Source organism: Camelus bactrianus, chromosome 34, assembly GCF_048773025.1.
Source record: "Camelus bactrianus isolate YW-2024 breed Bactrian camel chromosome 34, ASM4877302v1, whole genome shotgun sequence".
Taxonomy (NCBI): domain Eukaryota; kingdom Metazoa; phylum Chordata; class Mammalia; order Artiodactyla; family Camelidae; genus Camelus; species Camelus bactrianus.
The window spans coordinates 2172526-2199660 of NC_133572.1; the positions used below are offsets into that span (position 1 = coordinate 2172526).

General features: G+C 54.7%; 1 protein-coding gene across 3 annotated transcripts in view; it reads right to left on the bottom strand.

Moving 5' to 3' along the window:
* IQSEC3 (IQ motif and Sec7 domain ArfGEF 3) overlaps positions 1-27135 on the bottom strand; it is an 82498-nt gene that overhangs the window by 36228 nt on the left and 19135 nt on the right. For 2 of the 3 annotated variants that reach the window (XM_074357375.1, XM_074357374.1), the window contains exons 1-2: positions 24164-24436; positions 20852-20935 (exon numbers count right to left, since the gene is read on the bottom strand). Coding sequence is in view for 1 of the 3 variants with exons in the window: in XM_074357376.1 (XP_074213477.1) it covers positions 5350-5623; positions 20852-20935 (358 nt within the window). In the remaining 2 variants the exon portion in view is untranslated. Of the gene's footprint in view, positions 1-5349; positions 5624-20851; positions 20936-24163; positions 24437-27135 lie in introns of those variants that run through there. The other variant, XM_074357376.1, reaches the window with a different exon arrangement.

Genomic DNA, 27135 nt, shown 5'->3' on the forward strand with positions numbered 1-27135 from the left:
GGTGCTTGAAGCATGCCCAGCACACAGTAGACCTTCAGTGAATGTTTACTGGATAAATCAAACCTTCCTAACCTGACCATAACTTCCCCTCCCAGGGCCGATGGCTTCACCCTCTCCGGCCTCCCTGGGAAGTTTACTTCATCCTCTGGCCTGTTCCACCTGCATTTCCAGCCCCCACCCCCCACCCTGGCGTTGGCGTCTTTCCACCAGTCCCAGACCTTCCTAGGTCTTGCTCAGCTGTCACCTCAGCCTGTGACGTCCTCCCCATCCTCAGCTTCCACTCTCAAGCCGTCTCCTCTGCGTAAAACGTTTTCCCGTCCTTCAAAACTGTCTCAGATGTGTCTCCTCCACGGAGCCTCTCAGTCCCCCAGCCAGATGGGTCCCCCTGTCCTGGGCCTCCAGAGAGGGTGTTCATACTTCTCTTTGACGCCCAGTTTCCCCATCAAACTTGACGGTTTTTATCTAACTCATTCTTCCCTCCCCCAGACTCCATTAGAGTGGGAGTTATTGGAGGCCCCGGATATGTCTTCATCATCGTCCGGTCCACGGACAGCCTGGCCCAGAGCCTGGCCCGGAGCCACTGCTCACGATGGTGTCTGAATTCAGCTGTGGGCTCTTCACTATTTGTTCCCAGCGTGTAACAAGGCGTCTCCCAGCCTCATGCGCGCCGCATCCCCGGCCTCAGCGCCCCCGCCGCTTCCCTCCCATCCCAGGCAGCCCGCCCTCAGTGCCACTCAGCACCACAGACTGTGCCTCACAGGTAGGGTGGTGGTATCTGCCTCTGCATCTCTGGTGCCCAGTGTGGAGCCACTTCCACAGGTGGGGCTTAATCTGAATTCGTAGATATGAACGAAACTGAACTCTCTCCTCTGCCCCGGGGGACATGAAACCCAGCTCCAGATGCTGCCCCCCACCTCCACTTCCATGTGCATTCCTCCCCCCATTCTCACAAGGCTTGGGGGCTCAGCGGTGCCCCAGGTCAGCTCCATCCGCCCAGCCAGGCCCTCTCACCACCCTGCCCTGGTTTTTCCCAGGGCCGGTCAGAGATCTGAGAGCTATGCTCGTGGGAGGGAGGATGCCCCAGCGAGGGCAGGGTCTCTGGGCCCCCTGGCCAAGGAGCATCTCTGCCCGCCCACCTCTCCCAAAGCCCCGTGAATCCTGGGTAGTTGTGGCCTCCTCCGTCCCAAGAGAGCAGCCTCTCAGCTCCTGCTGAGGCAGTGGAGGGGCCTGGGGGCACTGTCTTGCTAACGAGCTTCCATGTTAATTAGAACAAGCTCTCTCCTCCAGGTCCCGTGTGGCTGAGTCTGACAGGGCGGCTGGGAGACGGGGCCATGGTGCTGAGGCCTGGGTTGGGGGGGGGGTCACATGTAAGCAGGGATTTCCTCTGATCCAGGAGGTCTCAGCTGAGCACATTAAAGCAGGACATGGGAGTCTGCGGACCTTGACAAGGGGAACCTTATGTGAGGCTCCGGAGCAAAGTCTGGGGATGGGAGAGGAGCTTGGGAGAAGCACAGAGCGGCCTGCACTGGGCAGGATTGTGGCCCCCTCATCTTCTCTGTGTGCCTACCTCCCTGCCCACTGTCTGAAACAAAAAGTGCTCAACATGGCAGGACCCGGAGGGGGAGTACCACGGCTCAGCTGCTCCCTGAGACAGATGCTCCCTCAGGTGGAGCTGCTCCAGAAAGCCTGCTTTGAACCCTGGTCGGGCTGCTTGCCTGTTCATGATCCCACAGTGCCCAGCACACCGCTTCCGTGGAACTTACCCCTTCACCGTAATGGCAGCATACAGGGGGCGGCACTAAGCTAAAATCGTGGACTGTGGGGCCTGTCTCCACTGCCTGAAGAGTCCTTGACCCCCACAGACAACAAGAGCCCCAGACCCTTCCACGCAGGGGGCCGCATGACCCAATGGCCTCTTCATAAGGAGGACGCAGCTGCCGCGGGGGACCGGGCTGGAGGAGGCACAGCTCACAGCAGAGCGTCTGTAGGAGGCTTCCCCACACTGGGCAGGGGCAGGGGCAGGGGCGGCGTGGGTGGCAGGAGAGGGTAGGGCTTGGGAAGTAGCTAAGAGGTAGCGTCAGGGGGTTGGGGGTGGATCAGACACGGGGCAGAGGGAGGAGCCACGGAAAACACCCAGGATTGTGGACAAGCTGTGGAGCAGGCCTGGCAGCTTGGTGGACTGGGAAGATGGTGATTGTCCAAGATTCCCTGCAGTCCAAGGACCACAGGGTGTGTGTGGCTGGTGAGGATCCCAGGGGCAGGATGCTAAATCCTAGATCCCAAAGAAACCTGAAATAGGTCAGGTCCTGGCCCAGGCTTCATGCCCATCCCCTTCAGGTCACTGAGTGGTTGTTTCCCCCTTTTCATCCTTTGAGCATCTTCTCACACTAGGCGCTGTGCCAGGTGCTGGGGAGGTAATGATGAATCAGTCTTGTGCCCTGCCTTCAAGAAGGAGCCAAGTAAACAGGAATGGTGATCCACTGCTGAAGGGCTACATCAGGGAGCTCCAGGATGCCATGGGGCCACTGAGAAGGGGCACCCAACAGAGCCTGGGGAGGGCAAGGAAGACTGCCAGGGAGGAGGAAGGAGCAGGGAAGCAAGTCCTAAAGCAAGAGGGGGAGTGAACAAGGACAAGTGCAGGAGTGTGGAGGGGAGAAAGGATATTAGCAACAGAAGCAAAGGAAACAGCATGCATCAAGCCCCAAAGAGCTACGTGAGGCAACAGAGGCTCAGAGAAGTTAAGCAACTCGCCTAAGGTCACAAGGTGCATCTGCAGAAGAGAGTTGCGGAGCTCCGTCTCTTATAAATGTGTGCCGTGTTCTCAGTCACTCAGCTCCAGCCCAAATCCCTTTTTGCCCTCGTCCTCCCACCCCCAGCCTGTGCTTGGCCTAGAGAGCCATGTGGGCCAGGGGAGGTGGGCAATTATCCAGGGCACAAGGGCCCTGCCACACCCCTGCCAGCCCTCATCTTTCCCGCCCTGCTCCTGCTGGCCTGACGTGCAAACCCATCTACTAGAATTATGCCCACTATGGAAAAGGTCCACGGTGCCCATCAGACCCCCGCACGACTGTACATGCCCCAACCCCCGAGTCAAGCACAAGGTACCTTTGGTGTTACTAACTGGATACTCCTTACACTGAACTGTAATCTCTATGGGGGCAGGTAGGAACCATTTTTTGGTACCCCACTTCCTCATTACTTTGCACATCACAGTTATTCAAAAAATATTCACTCGATGAGCTCTTACTCTGTGTGAGACACTCTACTGGACGCTGGGGGATGGGTGCACAGATGAGTAGGAGATGGTCTCTGTCCTCAAGGAGCAGAGCCAAGTGGGATTGAAAGGATGCTGTCATCTGGGCCAGTGGACCGCCCACGTCACACCGTGCTGTTCCAGATGGACTGTCTCCCAGTCCCAGCACGGGCCTTCCCCACCTCACTAGCAGGGCGTGCCACATTTTTAACAGCTCTAATTGTTAATTGAGCTAAAAAACAACCTTCCTCTCCTACAACTTTCATGCATCAGCACCACTCTTTCTACCTGGAATGATAGAAAATAGTCTAATCCAGCCATTCACATGCCAGCTCTTCCACGTTTAAAGCTTGTTTTCCTGTCTACAGATTTGCCAGATGACCCCAGACGATCTGTTTCCCTTCTTAGGAGAACCTCAGAACCTCAGGACTCTCTAGTTGCCTTTTAGGTGAAGCCCTGTGAGCCAGGCAGCCTGACCAGTAAACTGCGTGGGGCTCCGGACAGCTGCCCCCTGACACTGGGGGTTTTACCTACCCTTCTATGAAGGCTGCTGGGCCCACTTCTTTGGCAGCGGCTTCCCTGGCTCTTGATTTATCTTGAGTTTATAGTCAACTGAAACCCTGAGGCCTCTCTCCCAGGACCCACCCTGCTCATCTTAGAGTAGTGCTGTGGGAGGTTCAAAGCTAAGAGCACAACTTCAGATTTTTTCTTCTTTCATTTGACTTTTTTCATTTAAACCACCTTTCTGCCCTAATGAGATTTTTTTTTTTTTAAATCCTGGATTCTATCAGCAAGGTATTAGCTGTTCCTTTTCAACTGTGTGTCATCAGAAAGCAGTCCCTTCTCAAAATAGTTAAACTGGGCAGGACCAAGGACAGCACCCCACTCAATGATCCTGGAAATGGCACTGATAGAAAAGCCAGTGGTTTTTTTGGTTTTCTGTCTGAGAACAACCCGTCTGACTATATTGTCCTCTAAGCTACTTCCTACCTTGTCCACATAGGTATCATGGGAGATTTTGTCAAATACTTTACTGAAAACCAGGGGCACCACTGCAGCTGGCCCGTGGCCCAGGGAAATAGCGTGGCATCTATACTGAAAGAAACGAGTTTGGTTGGAGTTGATGGAGGCTTCGTGACTTTTCTGCTAGCTTCACTTCCAAAACTCAGAGTCCGTTGGGTTAAAGAATCGTTCTTTAGGACCTACATGTTTTAGAGCTAGAAGGACCTCAGAGATGATTCAAGGACTAATTCCCAATTTTGCTGATGAGGAAACCAATGCCCAGAGTGCTTAACAGGCATTCCCAAAGTCACAGAGTAACTGGGACAGGAACGAGGAACAGAGCCCACCTCTACGTCTCCACGTTAAGTGCTCTTTCTCAACGACATTAAATCATAAAGCCTCTCTAAGCACCGCTCACCTCTCCAGTGCCCTGTCCCCCATCACTGCCAACACACACACACACACACACACACACACACACACACACACACACAGAGATCTTCCTTTAGATCTCTTAATTTTTGACCAAAACAAACCATGTCATTATTATTTTAGGGGGTTCAGTGGGGACCCCGTGACTGGCTACTTTCTCCTCCTGCTTCACAGAGTGGAAGATGGAGGCCCAGAGCCCTTCAATGAAATTCGTTCTCCAATGGGGGCACTTTGGACTCCCCCAGTCTCGGTTAATCTTGGGGATCCTCAGTCTACCTGCAGGAGACCACGGTCTTCAAGCCTCATCTGAGCCCGTGTGTGCCTAGGCACGGGGCTTGCCCCTTCACTGGGCCATCACTTCTGAGCGAGGGGTGGGGGCTTCCCCTGCCTGGAGGGGCGTGAGCAGTGGTAAGAGGAGAGCCCCTGGACACACTGCCTATGGGCCTGGCGTCGCAAGGGTGACCCCTGCCATGTGAAGGCTGGCTGCCTGAGGAACTGGGCTGCAGGGAAGGGCAGGTTACTTTCCTCAGCTGGGGAGAGCCGCGGCAGAGAGGTGACCCTGCAGCAGAGCCAGCCCCGACGGGGCATCCGTGGTACCCTGGACAGCGCCCGAGGTAGGGCCCTTCACCACCCTTCCCGCCCCCGTGGGAGGCCCTGGGTACCTGTTTATTCTTTAGGTCAAGGGAGAGTTCGTAATCGGAGGCGGCAGGGGCGCGGGAGCAGAGCGCCGTCGCCAGGGCAGGCTGCTGCCGGCCGGGGGAGGCCGCGCGGTGGGGGCCGGCCCGCGGGGAGGCGCCCCCCGCCCCCGGCCGCTCCTCCTCCTCCTGCAGCTCCTGGGCTTGAGCCTTCGAGGCGTGGGCACTGGGTCTGCCGGCCACCGCCGCCGCCGCCACGGAGTCCTCCGTGCCCCCACCGGCTTGGGCGCAGGAGCCGTCACTGTGAACGAAAGGCAACGGTGCTCGGTTGGCGGGACGGAGTGCATGTGGGTGCGGGGGAGGGGGGCTGGGGCCCTCTGGCAGTGATGAGCCTCACCAGTGGAGGGGCTGTGGCGCGGCTCCTGCAGTCTCCACTAGGGAGGGGAGTCTTGGCAAGGAAGAGCCCCAGGAGGACGGGAGCCTGAACTTGGGGAGGGCACCCACAGGGCAGAGGGAGGGGGTGGCTGGTGCGGGCTGAGCTAGTGAACCTGCTTAGAAGCATTCTGGCAGGTGGTTAAGGGTAGCCTATCTGGGTTTCCAGTCTGGGTCCTGCCTTTTATTAGCTCTGGGGCCCTGAACAGGTTTCTTCACCTCACTTTTCCTGTTTCCCCATCTATAAAATGGGAATAATAATAGTATCTACCTCACAGGGATGTTGGAAGGCTGAGTTAGTTAAAGCTCTTAAAGCAGTGCCTGGCTCGTGGTCCCTGCTGTACGTGTGTTAAGTATCGTAATGATCAGTGAGCTGGCTTTCTAGACTTTGGCTTACATAGATAGCTGCGAGGAAGCTGACCTTCACTGAACCAGCTCCATCTTTAGACTGGCCAAATGAGGCTGGGGGAAGGCGCGATGCTTACAGTCCTGGCCTGGGCATAAAGCCCCTCCAGGCGGGTGGACCCCAGCTTTTGGGGGCCAGGTCTGTGAAGAGGAGGGTTCTTGCCCTGCTGGGTTTAGGAAGCATCTGGTCTTCCCCAGCCCTTCCTCTCTTCCAGTGGAGCCACCAGCAGTCTGAGCCACCTGCCTCCTCCAAGACAGCACGCAGGCTGCCCGGGGGCTACTTCCCCCTCCCTCTCCCCTCCCCCTAGAGGCCAGAGCTTGTGTTCTTTGTGATTCTCTTCTCCCCAGCTAGTGCTGAGCACACGCCGAGGGCTCAAGAAAACTTGTGGGAGGATGAATGGAAGAGAACCCATGGGCCACCAGGATGGCCTCGGCACTGGACAGAGACCCTAGGCTCATCTAGTCCATACTTCCAATCTCCCTTTTTCACAGAGGGGGAGCAAGGGCCCAGGGAGGTGGGGTGGCTCTGGCTGGAGGGCAACCTGAGGACTTATTTCTTCCAAGGCTTTGCCCCATGTAAGATGCTCCAAGTCGTGCCAGAAAAGGGATCCCTTCCTTTTGCTTCCACCCAACTTTGGAGCCTCCTGGTGCTAGAATAACCAAGGGTGGGGTGAAGAAACCTTTCTTTATGCAACCTCCATCTGCCTCCCAGTACCCCCTGTGCCACCGCCACCAGATAAAGAAGAGCTCGTTGGCCAGGCCTAGCAACAAGGAGCCTCAAACTCCTTGCTACTGCGTAACTCTCTGCTCTATCGTTTTTCCTGTGGCCACCAATCATGCTCTATAGTTGGATGAGCTCTAGGCATGTGGGGTTTTTTCACTGGTATCCCAGGAAGTTCTCTTTAAGATCTCGCTTCAACTCCTCTTGCAGTAGGACATGGCCACCCTTCCCACAGGGAGTGCAGAAACAGCCCTTTCCCTCTCCTGGCACAACCTGCCTCCGGGGGCAGCATTCGGTCTCGCCCGTCTCTGCTCCAGACTGTCTCTGGGACTGATGCCAAGGCTTCCTCACCCCCAAGGTTTTCAAGACTCTAGAGAACTGGTAGCTTACTCAGGGCTACACACACCTTTAAAAATAGCTCTTTGCTTTCTTTGCTGCTGGAGGGTGCTGAGGAGCTGATGCCCCTCGGCAGCAGAATTTAACCAGTGATGATGGGCTGCTGGACTAATGCCCCAGCTTCCTCGTCTCTTGGGCAGAACAACTCTGAGACACATTCCACGCCATCTCCGAGGTGCCCAGTGGGATTGAGCCCTGATTGCCCAAAGCAGTGGCCTGATCATTAATGACTCTGCATTGGCTTCCTTCTCTTCTGTGTCTTGTCCTCCACTTTCCTACTGACACTTCTTGGGGTCACCAAATACACGCCTTGTATTAAGACAAAACAAACAATTTAAATAGCCTTTTTTTGTGGGCCACTCCTCTGGATATAGACCAAGGCTCCAAGGCCTTCTCACCTGAGCTCCTCCCTAGGGTCTGGGAGTCAGGAACACCCCACTGCCATCTCCAGCATGTGCACACTCTCTCACACACACACACACACACACACACACACACATGCACACGCGATGCTCTAACTAGCTCTGTGGCTTTGGGTAGTCTGTGTCCTCCTCCTGAGTGAATGTCCGCACCTGTCATCTGAGGGGAGCTGACTCATCTCCTCTGGCTTGGACATCCTGTGAGCTTGGATTCCAGTGCCGAGGCCAGACCTCCAAGGGCCACCAGCCCTGAGGTTCCAGGCTTTCTGGCCGGTGGAACCAACTCTGTCTTTGCTCATCTATGAGCACAGGGACCTGAGAGACTGTGCCCTCCCAGGTATATGAAGAAAAGCATTGGACTTCTTCCTTCCTGAGACTTCTCCAGATTCATGTGATAGAAGGTGGCCATGGAAACCTAGGGCTGCTGTCATTAATATGGCAACATTTAAGGTTGTGCACCAGAGGCCCAAGAGCAGGGAAGGAAGCCCTGGGTTAGAATCCTGTTTCCACTGCTTCTGATGTGACCTTGGGCAAGTTGTGTAACCTCCTGAGGTCTATTTCCTCATCTGCAAAACAGGCATCCTCGTAATGCCTCTGCAAGGCTGCCGTGAGAAATAAATAAAGCTCGCCAAGCACCTAGCACAGCGCCTGGAACACAGCAGTCCTCGATACATGGTGATGGTGAAGGTGGTTTTGTATTCTGAGCCGAAACCCTGTAGCGTGGGGTCCCACAGGAATCCCCCAAAATACAGCGTGGAGAATTCCTAAGTGCAAGGGTTCGCCTTCCTGTCAACCTTCACAAAATAGAAAAAATAGGGTTTTTCGCAATTCTGTATGGCCTTTCCCAGCCCTCCAGACTAACACCCAGGGTCTTTTGGGAGGGGAGTGAAGATGGACTGACTTCCTTGAGGCCCCCTCCCCCCTCCCCCCTTTCCCCATCCACTGGAGCAACAACACATGAAGGGCTGTGGTCTCGGAAGTCACCAAGTCATGGGGTCCACAGCCTCTGAGGAATCTGTGCGGATTCACCACCTACAGGCAGGCCCCCTGGCGGTACCCACCACAGGCTGGGGGGTGCCCTAGGTGGGCATTTGTGTAAATTTGTGCTTTGGGCACTTTGTCAGGGAGCGGTGGAGGCCTGAGTGCTCAGAACCTCTATCTGGTGGCTAAGCATGAACAGAATGTTCCCTGCCTCTGTTTCCCCCTCCTCACTCCTTCTATATAAAAGTGGTCCAAGGAAAGAAGTTCAAATCCTCACCCCAGGCTGTCATAGCTTGAAGGACCATCTCTTTCAATCCGCAGTCTCTTACAGAACTGGGAGTCCAGTGCTCCAGCGCCCAGAGCATCGCTCCTCCCAAGACACAGGCTGCCTGTGTTTCCAGGGTTTGCCAGGCTGACCTCACATCATAAAGCTGCCTTCCCTGGTGGGTCTGATTTCAGGCAGCCTGGCAAGCGGACAGGAATCATGTGAACGGGGTTCACTCTGTGACAGGCATAGCTTCTTTTAAGCCCCTTCCTTGCACATCTGGAGAGAGATTCTGGTGACCTCAGCTGTCCTGGGCTCCAATCCCAGCTGCAGAAACGGATTCCTTGAATGGCAGTCCACTAGCCTGGAGAAATTTAGGGTCCCTGCTAACATATGGGAGACGCTGGTCACAAGAGTCTTCCCTGGGTTGGGGCACCCGTTCGAGAAAGTCAGAAGTAGAATGTGGGCGGCAGCAGAATGAGCTTCTTAGAAGTGCCCACATGACATCAGGCCCCACCCGCGAGGCTTAGTGTGGATGATGGTGGGCAGTGTGGGGTGGGGTCTGCTTTCCCATTTGTGCAACGGCTAGAACAATTCCTGGAGAGCCAGCCGGGAGTGTTTTGAAGGCTGGAGAACTCCTCAGGCTGGAAGATTCCCCCAGAGGGCCTGACCAATTGCACTAGATTATCCCAGACTCTGCCAGCCTTTCTTAAAGCTCTTTTGGGACAAAGAAACTAGGCATTTTCCAGACAAAAGCTAACAAAATGCCTCGCATCTCAAGATTTTTCAGCCTTTCCTAAGACACTTCTTGCTCTCCCTCACCTGAATCGATAAAGCGATCTTAGATGGTCGGTAGTAAAGGCGGAGCCAGGGGAGCCAAATGCCCTTGGGTTCCCAGGAGGTACTGGGGAGGGGCTGCAGGGGAGTGAGGGCCAGCATGAGAACACTTTGACTCTGTGCTGAGTCAGAGCAGAGGCTAGAAAAGGCTGCCTGAGGCGGTGGGAGAGCCCGGAACTGGCAGTCAGTGTCCCACCGCCTCTGCCGGCCGCGCTCGCTCGGAATAACCTTAGGCGCACGGCTTCTCTGGACCTCTGCGTCCTCTCACCTGGAAAGTGAACAGATGAGCGAGATGCTTTGGCATCCGGAAGGAAGGCAAGCTCGGCTTCCCCCATCTCCCTCCCCTCGGCCAGGGCCCTCGGGGCCCACACAGTGCCTTCCTGTTCACTCCCACACCCCACTGCCCTGGACACCCACGGGCGCAGCCAGCACCTCCCCGACCTCTCCGACCCCCGTCATCCACGCCGGACGCTCACAATGGAAACCCTGGAGGAGGGCGGCCGTGTCCTTCCTGGCTGTCCCCTTGCAGAGGGTGCCCGGCCTTCACTCGCTGTGACAAATGCTCCCCACCCCCACGGGCCCCAAGAGAGTAAGCCATTCTCTCTCCCCTCGGCTCCTGGGAGATTCCAGGCTTTGGTATCACAGCTATTCCTGAAGGTGCTGGCAGGTTTGGTTCATCTGGAGGGTTTCCTGTCGAAGGCGTCACAGTCCTTCTCTGGGCTTGTGCCCTCCCCAGACCCAGGCCCGCTACACCCAGGTGCTCACGGTGGGTCCCAGTAGCATCTCGTGCAGCCCCCACCAGGCGTCCCAGCTGGAACCCCCCAGCCCCGCTTAATGCCCCCCGACGGCGGGCTGTCAGCACCTGGTGCCCCCCCAGGGAGGCCTCACCTAGAAGCTTCCTCAGGGCACCTGCCTCACAGACGTCCACGCTGGGCACACTAACTAACCCTGTCTTACTGTCGCTGGAAGCCTGATAGTTCTGAGCGCTGTTTCCTCTGAGACAAGCGCAGATCCGGTAGCAAAATCCAGCTCCAAGGGCACCTCCCTGCCCCCTCCCCAGCACACCCCACGGTTCACAGACGCCTGCTTCCCGGGGCCGGTGGGCGGAACCCACCGAGCCCCTGAACACGCATCGGGCTTTCTCACTTTCAGTGTCTGCCGGCGTCAGCACCCCCGAGGACCAGTCCCCACTCCCCATGGGCTCATGTCACCCACCCCGAGGATGGAGTCCAGAACCACAGCCTTTCCTCCGTCCCCACCACAGCTCACAGTCGCCTCACAGCTGCAGACGCACCGAATAGTTACAGCCTAGGGAACTCGGGCTTTTATTCCATTTTTTTCTTTTATGATGAACTATCTTAGATATGCAAATATGGATAACATGGACAGGAGGTACAGGGAAAAATATTCACTTGTACCTGGCTCAAGAGACAGCCTGTGAGAAGCCTTTAATATCCTGTGTGTTCCTCCTTCTCTCCTCAGAGGAAGGCCTGTCCTGAATTTGTGTTTCTCATCCCCAGCTTCTCCCTGGGGACAGATTTCCTCCATGTGTTGCATAAGCAATGGTGGCTGCCTGGCCCGGGCGCCAAGTCCGCGTAGGTGCGCGGGGGAGGCTTGGGGACACTCAAGGTCTAGCAGAGCCCAAAAGGGTCAGGAAGCCCCTCCAAGTGGAGCAGGCGCAGCTCCATGCTGGCAGGACTGGAAAGAGGGCCGGGGTCTGATGCAGCCAGCTGTGCGAGTTAGTTACTACAACAGGGAGGACTTTCAAGGGAGAAAAACGGACTTGCTCCTTAAGGAGCCTGCGCTTCCAGCCCTGTGCAGCCAGGATGTGTGATGATTTCCAAACGCACGGTGGGGACCGTCAGCCATGCAGGAGCACCTGAAAATAGCCCATGGAGATGCCAGGGTATGCTGGTAGAGGTGAGCTTGGGACACGTGAGCCGGCTGGCAGCGAGGTCAAGGGAGGGAGTCCCTCTGGGTCCCCGAGAGGAAGGAGCCCGTGAGGCAGTGCTGGCCGACACACACTTAGGGGCAGCATCGTGGAAGTTACAGGCACGGACTCGGAGCCAGACTGCCTGGATTTGCACGTTGCCATCCACCTCGGTGTGGCCTTGGGCAAGTCTCTTCACCTCCTTGTGCCTTACTTTCCTCTCTAGGAAAGGACCATGCTAGTACCGGCTGTGAGATGCTCTAAGCCCTGTACATGTAGCGACCATCGTGTTCCCTTTTAGGATTTCCAACATGTTACTTTGTCAAATAAGAACATAGAAGGCAAAAGTATTTCCCAGTTTCCCTGTACTATTGCAAGGGCACACGAAAAGCAGGAAGGATGTGACGTCAGATAAGGAACAGCCTTTACCTTGAACTGTCAGTTTCTAGGATCTTGCTGTCTTATCTAGGGGGTCTTTACACGGAGAAGTATTGGACTTTTCCATACGGTGTGATTGCCGAAGCTCTGAGTTAGAGATGACGCCAAGGGAACCTTACCAGAAGGCTCTAAGGGCGGGGAGGCAGCAGAGTATAATTTGTATGAGAGTTAGAACCAGACAGACCGCTGTGGTTAAAGTCCGACCACTCACTAGCTGTGCGGCGCTGGGCTAGCTCCTTAACTTCTCTGAGCTCGTTTCCTTACGTGTAAGGCAGAGATACCTACTACGTTTTGCTGGGAGAGTTGATAAAGCAGTGAGCACAAAGCCTCTGGCACCTGTCTGATGCTCTGTAAATGCAGGTTTTCCTGGTTCTGGCTCCTAAGCTCCCTGGAGAGCAGAGACCTCACCCGGTCCTTCTTGGGTCCCTCCAAGAGCCCTGTGATGGTGGCCTACACAAACCGTGTGCACACAGCCCCCCACCCCCGAGCCAGGGCACAAGACCACGCCTCTTTATTTCATCCTCCGCCAGGTCCAGGCCAGCCCTATCTCACCCAGGAGAGTAGATGTGTCCTGGTTCCTAAGCCATTTCTAGGGAAGGAAACCCTCCCAGCTCCTCCCAGGCTCCATTTCACCCCACTGATGGCTGACAGGTGCTTATAGGTGTGCAGTCAAGTGTATGTGTGCCAAAAAAACAAGAGTCTTACGATACAAGAGATGGAAATGGCAGAATTACCAGTAGGGTACAACATTGCTCTAGACATCCATCAAGTTACTACAGAGCAAGATTCCCTACCTGTTTGTTTATAGTCCCCTTCCTCATCTTCACAGTTCCTCCTGGAAGTCCTTGCTAATGTCTAGCTTCAATCTTGCTTGCTGCAGTAGAAACCACTCACAAGCTTACAGTGTCAGAATGGCCAAGCCATTTCCCACATGCCTGTGGGTTTCATGGGTCATCTCCAAAAGTGTTTGGGAGGGAGGGGCAATGCAGGACACACTGGCTTTGGGAAGAAGCCCCAGAGACCCCAGCTTGGGGAGTCGCCCCGCCCCCAGGCAGGGCAGGGGGTCACTGCCAGGCCATGAACCTTTTCCTGCGGGGGGACTAAACGGTTTCTTTCTCTTAGGAGAACAGGCAGCCAAACTGTCAGCTGGCAAGATTTTCCTGATAAAATGCTTCTGCTCTTAATCGCATCCTCGCTGGGCTGTGACAGCCCAGTGCTGGGTTAAATCATTTCCTCTCCTGCCCTGATATCTAGAAAATCTCCTCTCCGGGCCTGTTGGCCCTGCTTGACTGGCATTTGTTGGGGCTTTTAGCTTCTTTGATCTTTTCCCCAAATTGGTCCCTCAATTCTCAAGTCTCTCTCCCCTCCTCTCTCCAGCCAACGCTCCATATGTCACAGGGCAGGCTTGAGTAGGAGCATCTGAAAGCATCCACCTCCTCCTCCAGGCCCATCACCTGCCATCCAAAGGAGGGGTCGGACCCTCCCTCTGACCAGCACAGCCCAACGACCCTGAGCAAGATGCTGTGTGTCCCCTCCTGCTCGCCATACTTGGGACTCTGCTCCTGGGACCCCGTCCCCTGAGGAGTCAGCCTCTCCTCCCAAGTACTTCCCCATCACACCTGCGTTTCTAGACCCCTTCTCCTGGGACTCCTGGATCTCCACTGATGTCTCCAACTCTCTGCTCCTGAAAACCCCAGCTTTAGAATAGCCTGCATTTACAGAGTGCTTACTGTGTACCAGACACCTTTGCACATGCCATGTCCTTAAATCCTCTCAGCCACCCCAAGAGCTAAGTGCTCCTGTTGTCCCCATTTGGCAAATAAGTAAATTGAGGAGTCGAAAGCTTCGGTCATTTCAGCGAGGTCACAGTCTGGAGATGGCCACGCCAGGACTCGAAACTGGATTTGAATTTCTCTGTCTGTGCTCAGTGGCTCCGTATCTACGGCCCCCTTGACGTCCTCCTGAACTCTTCCAGCCCAGGGCCCTCCCATCCCACCTCCTCGCCCCAATCCTCCTTTTGAACTGAGAAGGGACTCCTCAAGGACCGGGGGCTCATCTCTCTGCCCTCAGAGAAGAAAGGCAATTCTTGCATTTTAAAGTTCTATCCTGGTCTGTAATTAAGAGTGCCCTGTTCGCCAGGGCCGTTTCTTGTTGTAAGTTAGTAAAGTCACACTAAGACTAAGTCTCAGGCTCCCCAGAATTTGTTTCTGGTGAGTCAGTTCCTCTGGAACTTGTGGACCTCAGGGAAGCCCACCTGACCCTCCAAAACTGTGAAACTGCAGCCTGGACTTAGAACACGGTGACCACAGCAGGTCCAGCCAGCTGCCCCCAACCTCTCCCCACTCCAGACAGAAGCACACAGACAGCTGTCTTCCCCGTTTTGTTTTGTTAACCATCACAAAAACAATCTCAAAAAACCTTTTCTTAAACCATTCCAAGGCCTCTCAAAGGCAGTAAATTCTTCAAGAACGCCGATCTGGTGTGATCACTCTTGCTATAGATTATTTCCTCAGTTTTGGTTTGATGAAACAAATTTAAAACCCTTTTTGTCATACATCAGAAACACTTATTGGAATCAGAGATCATTTTCATGGTTGTGTCACAGGTTAAGAGATAAGTGAACAGGTAAAGATGACCTCTCAGAGGAGAAAACAAAACAACACAGGAAGCAGTAAGGCTAGAAAGGCCTCTAGGCCTGCAAAGAGCGGCCACCCTTTCTGAGAATGAAAAAAAGGGCATCCTAAAGATTCAGGTGAGCCGTTTTCAGCAAATGGAACCAGAACTCCCCCAAAACTGGACAAAACTCTGTGTTAACAAACACCAACAACAGTGGCAGCCGGGCAACCCTGTGGCCGCTCTCACGTTGTTGTCCTGGCAGCATTATCTTTAGTTACGTTTACTTCTTTAAATAAGAAAGCCTAGAGCTTTTTTAATTCTCCCCTAAAAATATTCTCTCGGTCATTTCTGTTTCCTGCCGGGTTGCACGGAGCCTCACACTCAGGGTGGAGCGCAGGCGAGAAGGGCCCAGCCTTTCAGGTCCCTGGAGTACAAGCCAGGTTCCACCCGTCACTTCCCGTGTTGACAAACCCCTCTCTTCTTTTCTCATCTGACTCCAGGGGTAGAATCTGCCACAGACCCTGGTTCAAATCCTGTCTCTGCCATTTACCAGGTACATACATCCCCGATTCTCAGCTTCCTGTGGGTAACGTTTTATAAGCTTTCATGAGAATCAAACAGCACCTGTGTCGCCCATAGCACGCATTCAGTGCGCGAGGGCTAGCGTTCTCCTCCCCTCCCTAGTGGGTGGGGGACACAGAACAGAAACACGGAGGGAGGAGGAATTCTCTAACCAGCTTTAAACACGCTACCTGTCGGGACGCTGGCCCCAGCCTGGCCTTGCTCACCCGGCAGCCCTGGTACAGCCCTGGGGGTGGGTACGTTCCCTGAGTACCTCTGGTGACTACCTGGGTGACCACGTGAGAGACTGTCTTAGAGGACGGCCAGGCCTGGGAGGGGGCGCACAAGGAGGTTGGCGCAGACACAGCCCAGCTGAGGTCCATCCCCTGAGCAGAGCGGCAGACACCAGGGCAGGACAAAGCCTTCGTGATGCTCGCTGGAGTTAGGGGACGCCCCCACCCGGATGGTACTAGTTCGTCTTTTTGGCTCCAGAGTCTGGCAGGGAAGACACAGGTGGGCAAAGAACACAGAGGGTAAAGCGACCAGGGACAGACTTCTCAGGCTCTGGGACCCAATTCTTCTGCCACCTTCGTTGTGGTCGCTCTCTGGTGTGGAGCCGATCAGGCTGGACCCTGCTGTGACCTCACAGGGATCCTCAGAAGACGGGGAGCACACCTGCTCAATAGGCCCAGATCAGGAGGAGCAGCCCCTCCCACGCCCACTGCTCTGGGCTACATGCAGTTTGCTGCGCCCACACGGGACAGACGGACAGACACTTGTCCTCAACCCAAAGGACTCCCGCCTGGGCTCCACTCCAGGGCAGCACATCCTGGGGGGTCTTCAGAGCCCTGGGTCAGGGTGCAGGACCCCAACTCCTGCAAAGCCTCTGGAAACTAATCTCTGGACTCCGAGGAGACACACCACGTCCCTTGGCTCCGCCTGCCACTCGCTGCCCTCCTGCTGTGAAGAGACAGGGACCCCTGAGCCTGGGGGCTGGGCAGGCCGGGTGGGCCTCTTCCCACCACCCCGCCCCTCCTGGGGCCTCATGGGAGGCTGAGGCCTTTTTGTGCTTCTCTGGGCAAGAGCACGCAGTTCTGCAGCCCCAGAAGGACCCTTTCTGCTTCCACGGAGGGTGGGGGGTGGGGGTGGTAGGGGGCATCAGAGTGGGCAGGGTTCCCAGCAGCCTCTGAGCCCAGAGGTGACTAATGGAGCCATCAAAGGACTGGAGGCTCCCAAGCCCAGCTGTTTGAAGCCTAAACTGTATTGATTGAGACTTTAATTGCTCCGTAATTGCTTAGTAAACACTGGCCGGTCCATTGATCAGGGCTCCAGCCACTGGGGAGAGACCAGAGGGGGACGGGTGCTGATGCAGGGTCTCCCCACACCACGCCGGGCGGGGGGGCCCTTCCTCAGGGGTCTCCAGCAGGGCCCGCAGCCTGGCTGGCTGGTGACTGGGGATGGGGTTACCGAGAGGGACTGCCTAGGGCAGGAGGCTCTGTCATTGGCCACGGTGTTCTAAGGGGAAGCACCAGGCTGCAGAAGCCTTTCTTCTTTCACGGGGGGGAAAATACAAAAGCCAGCCTAGAACAATCAGCCCTGGCAGGCTGCAGGCTAATATACTAACAGCGGTTAATTCCATGTGACTGGATTCCATTTTTATTTTCTTCTTTACAGTTCTGTATTTTCCACATTGCCAACAACTAGCAAGTATAACTTATAATCAGAGGAAATAGATGTTATTTAGGATCGAGTGAAGCGGCTGGAGGCATTTCTCCTGTGCTCTTCAAGAAAGTCCTAGCAGCAGCCCCAAGGAAGGCAGTTGCCTGTTGGAGTCTGGCTGGCGCTGAACTTCCAGCTCCAGGACCGACTAGCGGGGTCCGTCTGCCAGACCCCGAGCGCCCCTCCACCCCAGGGTCCTTATCTGCAAGTGGCCACAGCAGCCGTCTCACGGGATTACGTGAGATGAAACACTGGGAGTGCTCAGTGCAACAGCAAGCATTCGTGCCACTTGCATCCTGGAGGCAGGACCAGGTACCCAGAGGGCCCCCCCCCAGGGCTGGGGGTGGCTCAGCTTCCTGCTTAGTGCCCTGCCTTCCCAAGTGCCCCCCGACCCCAGCCTCCTGTCATTTCTCTAACAGAAGCCAATCTTCCTCATCTCGGGCCCCACTGCCACCCACGGAGACAAATGGGCCCTATTACGCTGGAGGCAGGAGGCGGCTGGCCAGCTCCAGGGTCATTGTTCCCAACTCACTGAGAGCCAGAGAGGGAGGGGAGCCCGTGGGATGGAAAGCAGGGCTGCGATTACTGGCCTATTCAGTTCCCCGGAATAAAGGCCTGTCATTAGGAGCAGCAGGGGAAGGTGGGAAGAGGGGCAGAGCCTGGTACGCACTCCACTCGTCGTGTGCCCGGGGCTGCGTGAACGTAGGCACGATGCACAGTGGGCCAGCCTTGGAGGCCTTGCCAGCCCCATAACTGCCCCATCCCCCATGCCCACCACACAGCCTCCAGGTCTTCCCACTTCCGGGAGCATCCCCCTGCAGTCTCTCCCGACTCCACCCCCAATCTCACACCCCACCCCACATGCCCCAGCACTGGGGCTCTGGGGGGGGGGGGCAGGTGTCTCCCTGGGGCTGCAGCAGCTCTGTGGGTGACCAGCTGCAGCCCCCAGGGGATGAGCCCAGTGGCTCAGGAAAGGGACTCTTGCTCAACCCCACGGCTGGAGGTAGGGACAGGGAGGGGCAGCCCCTCAGACTCTGCTGACCTGCTCACTACTGGCTTCAGCCGGGCTGTGGAGGAGGGAGCGGGCCCTGGTGGCCAGCCCTGCGCTCACACATCAAGGCCCTGGCCCTGAACTCCGGCCACTGGCGCAGAGGCCTTACTGGGTCTCCTGTACAGACCACTGGTTTATCCCAGACTTGGCTGGGTCCTTGCTGAGCAGGTGGGAACCCACACTGAGCAGCTGGGAGGAACCTGGCTTGTCTCAGAGCCTGGCCCAGGGTCTCCCAAGGTGGCCCAGAGGCCTTGTGACCCCCCCACCCCGCACGTACAGGTCACCGTCTGGCCTCTGACCTGGGCACCTTCTTGTAGGGAAACTCAGAGGCGGTCTGGGTTCGATCTCCACGGGTGCAGGCAGGACACCTGCTTAAAGGGAAGGCAGAGGGGCTGGGAAGGTCCCGGATGGGGCTGGGAACGGGGATGTTGGGAGACTGATGGGAGAAACTGTATCTCAGGGTGGAATCTGCCCAAGAAGCCAAGAACAGACAGACCGACTGACACACACACTGCTGGAGATCAGAAGGCACCGGAGGGCCTCCTCCCGGAGATGCCGAGACGCTGACATCAGACAGATGAACAGACAGACAAACAGAAACATATTCCGGGAAACTACAGGCCAGACAGACAGGACAACTTGGAATAACTGAGAAAAGACAGCGGCTGGAGGTCTGGACCAAACTGGGGGCCTGCCCCCTGCCTGCACAGAGGGAGGGCTGTGGTGGGCGGTGCTCACAGGCCCGCGGTGACCATGACCAACGCTCCAGAGAATCTCTCACCTCCCACTCTCCCTCCCAGCACCTCCGCCCTGACCTGGCACCTGCCCCTTCAAGGAGAAGCTAAGATAATAGATTTCCTTCCATCCCACCCAAATCTTGGAAAGGAAGCCTATTCTGCTGGCACCCAGGCCCCCAGTACACTACCTCTGTCTCCCACCCAGCGCACCGGCTTTTCCCACCACCCCCTACCAGGAGTCAGGCTGCAGGGTAGTCAGAGGAAGAGAGGGAGGGCCTCAGAAGACCCAGGTCCCCCAGGCCCAAGCTTCCCGGGGACACTGTTATCCACCCTCACCAACGCCGGTGATCGGATGGCGGCGATAAATGTTCACAGAAGTGAGTTGGCCAGATGGGGGCAGGAGGCAGACCCAACAGCTTTTCTCTTCTCCTCCCTTCCAATGAGGGCATGTTTAGGGAGAAGACTTGGCTGTGTGCCTGAGCCCCGGGGCTCCTGGGAGGGGGCGGGTCTCCCACCCCCTTGCTGTCCTCCTTCCTCTCCTCTCCCACTGTCTCTTTCTCCCATTTCTCTCCTTCTTTCCAGTTTCTAAGAAGCCCATTTTCAACTTGGGGGCATCACAATGTCCCCTGGATGGGGGTCCCGGGAGATCCAGGCGGCCTCACTCTCCTTGGGTCCTGGGCACAGAGCTGGGCCTGAGACCTCCGGGCATTAGCACCGCGCGTGGCCTGCCCCTTGCCTTCCGCCCCAGGAGGGTCAGCCTTAGGAAAAATGTGCCTCTCTCGGCCCTGGGGGTGAGGGTCCCCAAGCTGGGCACTTATTTTGACCCAGCCTCCACCATTCCTTCCGCAGAGTCCTGCCTCTCCCAACCCCCTCTGGCTTCCTTAGAGGGAAAACAAGCAGTAGCACCTTTCAGGGGGAGGTTTTCTGTCCCCAGGCTCACTAGCTGCCATTTCTGATTACTACCTGGTTATTTTCCGAGAAGTAAAGGGGAAAGGGTCCTGGAACTACTGAGTATTAAACCTGGGAGTGGTTAGAGGTAGGTGTGGAGGGTCCTTAGTGCAAGTGCCATGGGGCTCTGCACCTTCTGCTCCCCTCCCGTTCAGCCTGAGCCACCCAGAGGCTCCGTGAGATGGCACGGAATGTTGCTCCCTAGATAGACCAGCCCCTTCGTCATACAGATGGGGAACCTGGGGCCCTGGGGAGTAACGCACCCACATTCATTCTGACAACAGGAGATGGCCAACAAGGCAAGTTTCAGGCCAAGCATCCTGACCCCCAGGGAAGTAAAGAACAAGCAAATAGAAGAGTGCTGAACTGAGTTGGAAGCCTTGGGGGAGAGAGACTGGGACGAAGTGTGATCAGCACAGAGGGAGGAGAGGACACTGAGACGGAGGGACACGGGGGTGGGGGGTGTGGAGCGTGGTGGAGGGAGACTGCGGGGAAGACAGAGCCTGGGGACGACCCAGAACAAGGCGAGGAGGAGAGCCTGGGCCGGGGCTCCAGACCTGACTTCTTGATGCGCCCCCTTCCTTCCCAGGGGGGTTGGCGAACCCAACAGAATGAGATTGACAAACCTTCAAAATTAAAGTCATCTCGGCAACTTTGCGGGAGGAGAAAGACATGAAAGAAAAATGCAAATCTCGGGAACGAGAGGAAGGGTGGGCACTATCATCAGCTGGGCAGCAGCGGACGCCGGACAACCTGCTGCGTGAGATTCACACGTCTCCTCAGATGAAGCCCCTGACCTTGACACAGGTGGAGGTTCTACAGGCCATCTGGTGGGAAGGAGCACTGGGCTGGGGTCTGCGCAGTGGGTATAATGACATAAAAGCTGGCAATGGCTCATCTGGGGTCCAGAGGAAGACAGGAAAGATGACCATAGGAGGAAGGAGGTAAAAACAAACAAACAAATGAAATAGGAGACTTGGGAGGAAGAGGCCGAGTGGTGCCGTGGCGTGTGCTCTGCTCAGGGGACGGACGGTGCGGGTGGGGAGGGAGGCCCGGGCATCGGTCATTCCCACCTTTGGGAGGCCAGGTCGGAGCAGGCGGGCTTCTGCTCGGCATCGGCGGCTGGGCAGCAGAACTGGTGCAGCACAGTCTCATTCCTGGGGGCAGAGCAGAGGGAGAAGGTCAGAGCGCCCTGCCCCTGGGCAACCCCGAGACTCCAGACACTGCCCAGGGGAGGATGAGCAGCACTGGTTCTGTCATAAGGCCTTTCAATTCAGACTCCGCCTCCCGCTCGCAGCCCCCGGATCCCCGCCAGTGATCTCCTCTACTTCTGCACCCCCATCCCCGCAGGAGGCTCCTCTACCTGGATGGATCACTTAGTTGGCTCTATCTCTTGTCATGAAATTAACTCAAAGTGGATAAAAGACTTAAACATAAGACCTGAAACTAAAACCACTAGAAGAAAACATAGGGGGAAAGCTTTATGACATTGGTCTTGACCATGACTTCATGGATATGACACCAAAACCACAGGCAACAAACATGAAAATAGACAAATGGCACCACATTAAACCAAAAACACTCCTGCACAGCGAAGAAAACAATCAACAGAGTGCAAATGCAACCTACAGAACAGGAGGAAATATTTGCAAACTGTATGTCAGATAAGTGGTTAATTTTCAAAATATATAAAGAATTCCTACAGCTCAATAGAAAAAAAAAGCCCTAATAACTCAATTAAAAGTGAGCTAAAAACTTGAATAAACATTTCTCCAAAGAAGACAAACAGCCAACAAGTATACGAAAAAATCCTCAAAGTCACTAGTTATTAGGGAAATGCAAATCAAAACCACAATACGCTGTGCCCTCACACCTGTTAGGATGTCTATTATCAGAAAAGCAAAAGACAGCAAGTGTTGGGGAGGACGTGGAGAAGCTGGAACCCTGCACACAGTTGGTAGGAATGCAAAATGGTGCTACAGAAAACAGTATGGAGTTTTCTCAAAGGGATAAAATGAGAACTACCACATGATCCAAAAATCCCCCTTCTGGGTATTTATCCCAAAGAATTGAAATCAGGATCTTGAAGAGATATTAGCACCCCAATAATCAGTGCCTCCTATTCACAATAGCCAAGATTCATAAACACCTTAAATGACAGAAGAATGGATAAAGAAAATGTGATCAATATATGCAACGGAATACTACTCAGCCTTTAAGAAGAAGGAAATCCTGTTATATGTGATGGATAAAACTTGAAGACGTGCTAAGTGAAACAAGCCAGTCACAGAAAGACAAATACTGCATGCTCCCGCTGATATGAATGACATATCTGAAATAGTCGAACTCATGGAATCAGGGAGTAGGGTGAGCAGGTGGTGAGCAGGGCTGCAGGGGAGGGGAGAAGGAACTGGGGAATTGCTAAGCAAAGGGCACAAAGTTTCAGTTATGCAAGGTGAGTGCCTCTAGTTACACTGTAAAATGTAACTAGAGGCACAAATGTAACCTAAAAATGTCTTAGGAGGGTAGATCTTACATTAGGTATTCCTACCATGATAAAAGAAGACACGATAAAAACGTTAACCATCCATATAAGTGTTTTGGTTTGAATATTCATTTCGTGAGTTGTTTGACTCACTTTGCTAGTGTCTGCACCCTGGCCAGAGGAGTAGAAGTGGGGTGGAGCTGGCCCAGAGTTAATTCAACAAGGGAACAAATACACATGCACACCAAACGTTGTCAGTAAATTGAGTAAATGATGCGTCCCGCATGGATGTGGATCGTGGGTTCTAAATGTACGTAGAGGCAGTTATTATTAAAAAAAAAAAAAAAAAAGATTTATGTAAAGGAAAAAAAACCCAGCAACAACTGAAATGTCAGTTAACTGGTAAATGGATTAACAAATTGTAATTTATCTATGCAATGGAATACTATTCAGCAATAAAAAGGAAGAAGCTTATTACTCATATAGGCACCAGGAGGATTATGCAAAGCGAAGGATATAGACACAAAAGTCTGTACCTTCTATGAGGCTATTTGTATGAGATTCTAGAAAAGGCAAAACCATCGCAACAGAAAGAGGATCAGTTTCAGTGACATGGGAGGGAAGAGATTAAACTGAAAAGGGAATGAGGTAATGGAAAAGTGTCTGAAAAATATACATATAAGTAGGTATATGTGTAACTGAGCCACTTTGCTGTACACTTGGAACTAACACTGTAAATCAATTACACTGCAAAAAACAATAAAAGAAAGGGAACAAGGGGTCATGTGGGCTGATGGAAACGATCTACAGCTTGAGAAGAGGCTACGCAGCTGCAGAAATTTGTCAAAAATCCTTGAACTGCACACTTAAAATGGGAGAACTTTATTGTATGTAATTGTACCTTAATATGGCTGATGTTTTAAAGACCAGAATATTTTCTCCCCCTTCTCACTTCTTGATATTTCGAGTCTTTAGAATAATTTCTTTTCTAACATCCCTCCTCCAATTGCCCCCAGATCACCTAATTATTAACCCCCCTCTAAGCAGCAGAAAAACACCAAATTTTTCCTTCCTTTCAACCACTAGATTGGATTTTCAAAGACCAGATGGCTCATAACTGAGCCAAAGGAACCAGGGGGGCCAGAAACCAGGGCAGGGAGAAAACTGGGGGTGGGAAGTTGAATAGGGGGAAACCTGGACCCAGGCCTGGGCGGAGAGTCCCGGGAAGGGCTGTGGAGACAGCGTGGAGCTGGCGATGGAGACCCAGCCCCCTCCACACTGCTGGCCCTGAGGAAGGTCAGGTCCTGGTGAACGAGGCTCCGTGCCTGCCCTGTTTCTCTCACCACTGGGTCGTGGGGATTCGGTAAGACTTTAAATGCGAAACTGCCTGGGGAGAAACCTAATAAGCCCCGCACAGACGCACGATCTTATAACGACTCACAATGACTATTACTGACACTAGTCTGAGTCCCCGAGGGGCTCAGCAACCCCAGCTCTGCTGCTCACACAGACCGACCAGGTGCCATCCTGACTTCTCCTCCCAGCCCCCTGCCCCTCCTCCGGCCCCGGGAGGCACAGAGCAAGGGGCGGACTTCCTTTGCTCTTTGGTGCGGCCTGCCACTGCACGGTCCCCCTCAGAAAGCTTTGGACGGTGCTAATAAGGCAAGTGATGGCAGATGACCAGCAGCCAGGGACAAAAAGCTACAGAAACGTCACCTGGCCCGGTAGCCCCATCAGGTTCAGTGCCAAAGGCTGAGATCTCGTGCAGACCTCCCTCTGAGTGGGCTCAGCTTCTCTTTCCTTCTCTGCTCAGTCTCCTTTGGGGGAGCTTTAAAGGCCGTCTAGTCCATGCCCCGCTGCCCAGGAGAGGGGTTACGGAGTCTGGGAAAGAGTGGCCTACCTCTCCTTTTCAGACAGGTTTCCCCCGAAAACGTGCTGCCGGCTCCTGGACGTTATTTTGAAGAAGTCTGGTCTTGCAGTAACTCTCCTCTTTTCCCAGGAGCCTCAGTGCCCCCTCAGCTGCCCGGGAGCCACCCTGAGGTCCAGAGGGAAGTGGAGGCACAGAGATGGGCCTCACACCACAACCCGTGCAGCTCTGATTGGGTCTGAGGACAGTTAGGGTTGCCCAGCAGGTCTAATCTGGGCAGGGGCTCTGGGGTGTGTCCTCGCTTTAAAAAACAGCTGGGAAAGCGTTCTTCTGGCGGAAAGCCCTCCTCCTGGAATTGCGAAGGCTGCTCCCCCTCTCTGACGGCCTAGGGCTCAGAGAGGAGCTGCCGGTCGCCCCGCCCTCCCGGCAGGGGCCCTCCTGGGCCCCCTTTTCTCCCTGCCTGGGGGGAGACCCCTCAGGGCTCCTCCCTGACTCCCCCACACAAGCCTGGCCGTGGTGTCCTCACCTGTAAATGGGGTTAACAATAGAACTTCTTTAAAGCGTCATTTTGAGGATGAAGAGTTAAAACATGCAAAGCACTGACAAGAGAACATAGTAAATGCTTAACAAGTGTCAGCTGTTGCCAGTGTCCCTCGTTCCCGGCCTCTCGCCCGTGGATCTCAGGGAGGGGCCGCCGGGTCTCTACAACTCTCCATCATGCCTCTCCTCCCCTGCTGGCCTTCAGGGCAGTCGTTTCCAGGGGCTTTTGCTCATCAGATCTCTCCTCCTAAAAACCCCGTTTTCCCCTGCAAGCCTCCCCCTTCCTTCTCCAGCCTCCCAGGAAGCTTGCTTTCACCTTGACCTCCTTGAACTCGCTGGAACGTGGCTCCTCCCTGGAGTCCTAACAGAGCTGCCACTAGGGAGCTCCCCAGTGATCCAGCTGCCAGTCCAGTGGGACCCTCTCAGCTCCTGACCGACTTGCCTTTTCTGCGACATTGATCAGCCAAACCCTCTTTCCTGGAACAGTGCCTTCCACTGGCTTCCAGGGGAGCGATCTGCCTGGTTTCCCTACTACGACCTTGTTTTCGTGGTCATAGGAGGAACCAGCCCCCATGTGGGGAGCAGTCATGGGGAGGAAAGGCGCCATCCATTAACCCCAGTGGGCCAGGCCAGGCATTTGGGGACCGTCCTGAAAGTGAACGTCCTGACCGTGGTCAGGCCCCTCCAGCCACTGCCGAGTGTGGCCGAGGAGCACCCCTACCCCCCCGCAGTGAGCGATTCAGTGCTGTTGCTGCTTTAACTCCCCGGGGGCTTCCGGGCACAGGCCTCGGGCTGGTTCATTACAGCTTTCACAGCGACTGCGATGTTTGCCTCCGGCTCCTCACCAGACTGTCAGCTGCTTCAGAGGAGCCCAATCTCAGCACTTGACTTGGGTCAAATTAATACAACGCTTCCACACCTGTTCCCCCGTGAGGCGGACGCTACCGTGGCGCCACCGACCCTGCACAGACGGGGAGGCTCGGTGGAGAGAGAAAGCGGCTTGGACTCACTTCTGTGTGGGTTTTGCAAATTTCCCACTCGTTTCAAACTATAAACAGCGACCCCCTCTCCTTTGCACATTCCTGAAGGCATCCCGTCCCCAACAGGAAAACCATCTCCCCTCCTCACTCAGCTGCCCACACAGCCCAGAAGATCGTGGACACTCCTCAGTGACCTGCTTGTCCGTCACCATGTGTGCACCGCCTGCCAGGAACTTGCCGTGTGACACACATACACAACAGGCAGGAGAGGTGGCGACGGTTGTCCCCGTCCTGCGGGTGAGGAAGAGGCTGAGGTCGCACTTGACCAGACCTGGGCCCAGCCCCCAGGTTCTGTTACTGCCACAGGAGAGGCTGGGGCACACAGTGGACCAAATAGGAGGCCCTCATGCCTTTAGAATGAGCTAAATGAGAAAACGGACTTCAGGAGTTCGACCCACAGTCCACAGTGGTCGCAAATGGAGGTCACTCCATTGAATGAGTTGCTGTATTTCAAACTCCGCGTCTTGTGTCTCCACACCCCCGTCACATGCACAGGGCCTGCCACCGACCCCCGGCTCAGTGTTTGAGGGCAGAGTCTGCCTGGGTCTAGCGCATCTTTTTTTTTTTTTTTTTTTCTCAATTAGGCAACACAGTGTTCTCAACTGTGGTCGCCATGTTTTACATTAGCTCATCAGACCTTATTCCTCTTACAGCTGACAGTTCGTGCCCTCTCACCAACCTCTCACTATTTCCCCCTGCCACCCCCAGCCCCTGGCAACCACTTTTCTACATCCTGTTTCTGTGAGTTTGACGTTTTGTTTGTTTTTAAGATTCCACATGTAAGTAACACTGTGGAGCATTCGTCTTTCTCTGTGTGGCTCATTCCATTAACACCACGCCCTCAAGGTCCATCCATGTTGCCGCAAGCAGCAGGATTGCTTCTTTCTCAGGCCAAATTATATTCCACTGTACCTTTATCTTCTTTATCCATTCACCCAATGGTGGACATTCAGGTTGTCACCACATCTTGGCCGTCGTAAATGATGCTTCAGTGACCATGGGAGTACGGCAGACCCTGTTTTCATTTCCTTTGGATAAATGCCCAGAAGTGAAATTACTGGATCATAAGGTAGTTCTATTTTTCATTTTTTGAGGACCCTCCATACTGTTTTCCACGGCGGCTGCACCAATTCACATTCCCACCAATTGTGCACAGGGTTCCCTTTTCCCCACATCCTCACCAACACTTATTTCTGTCCTTCTAACGGCCACCATTTTAACAGGTGGGGGTGGCATCTCACTATGGTTTCGATTTGCATCTCCCTGAGAATTAATGCTGTGGAGCATCCCTTCATGCGCCTATTGGCCCCCTGTATGTCCTCTTTGAAAACTGTCCGTGGAGGTCCTTTGCCCATTCTTTAATCAGGTTGTTTGTTTTCTGCTATTGATCTACGTGAGTTCTTTATATATTTTTGGATATTAGCC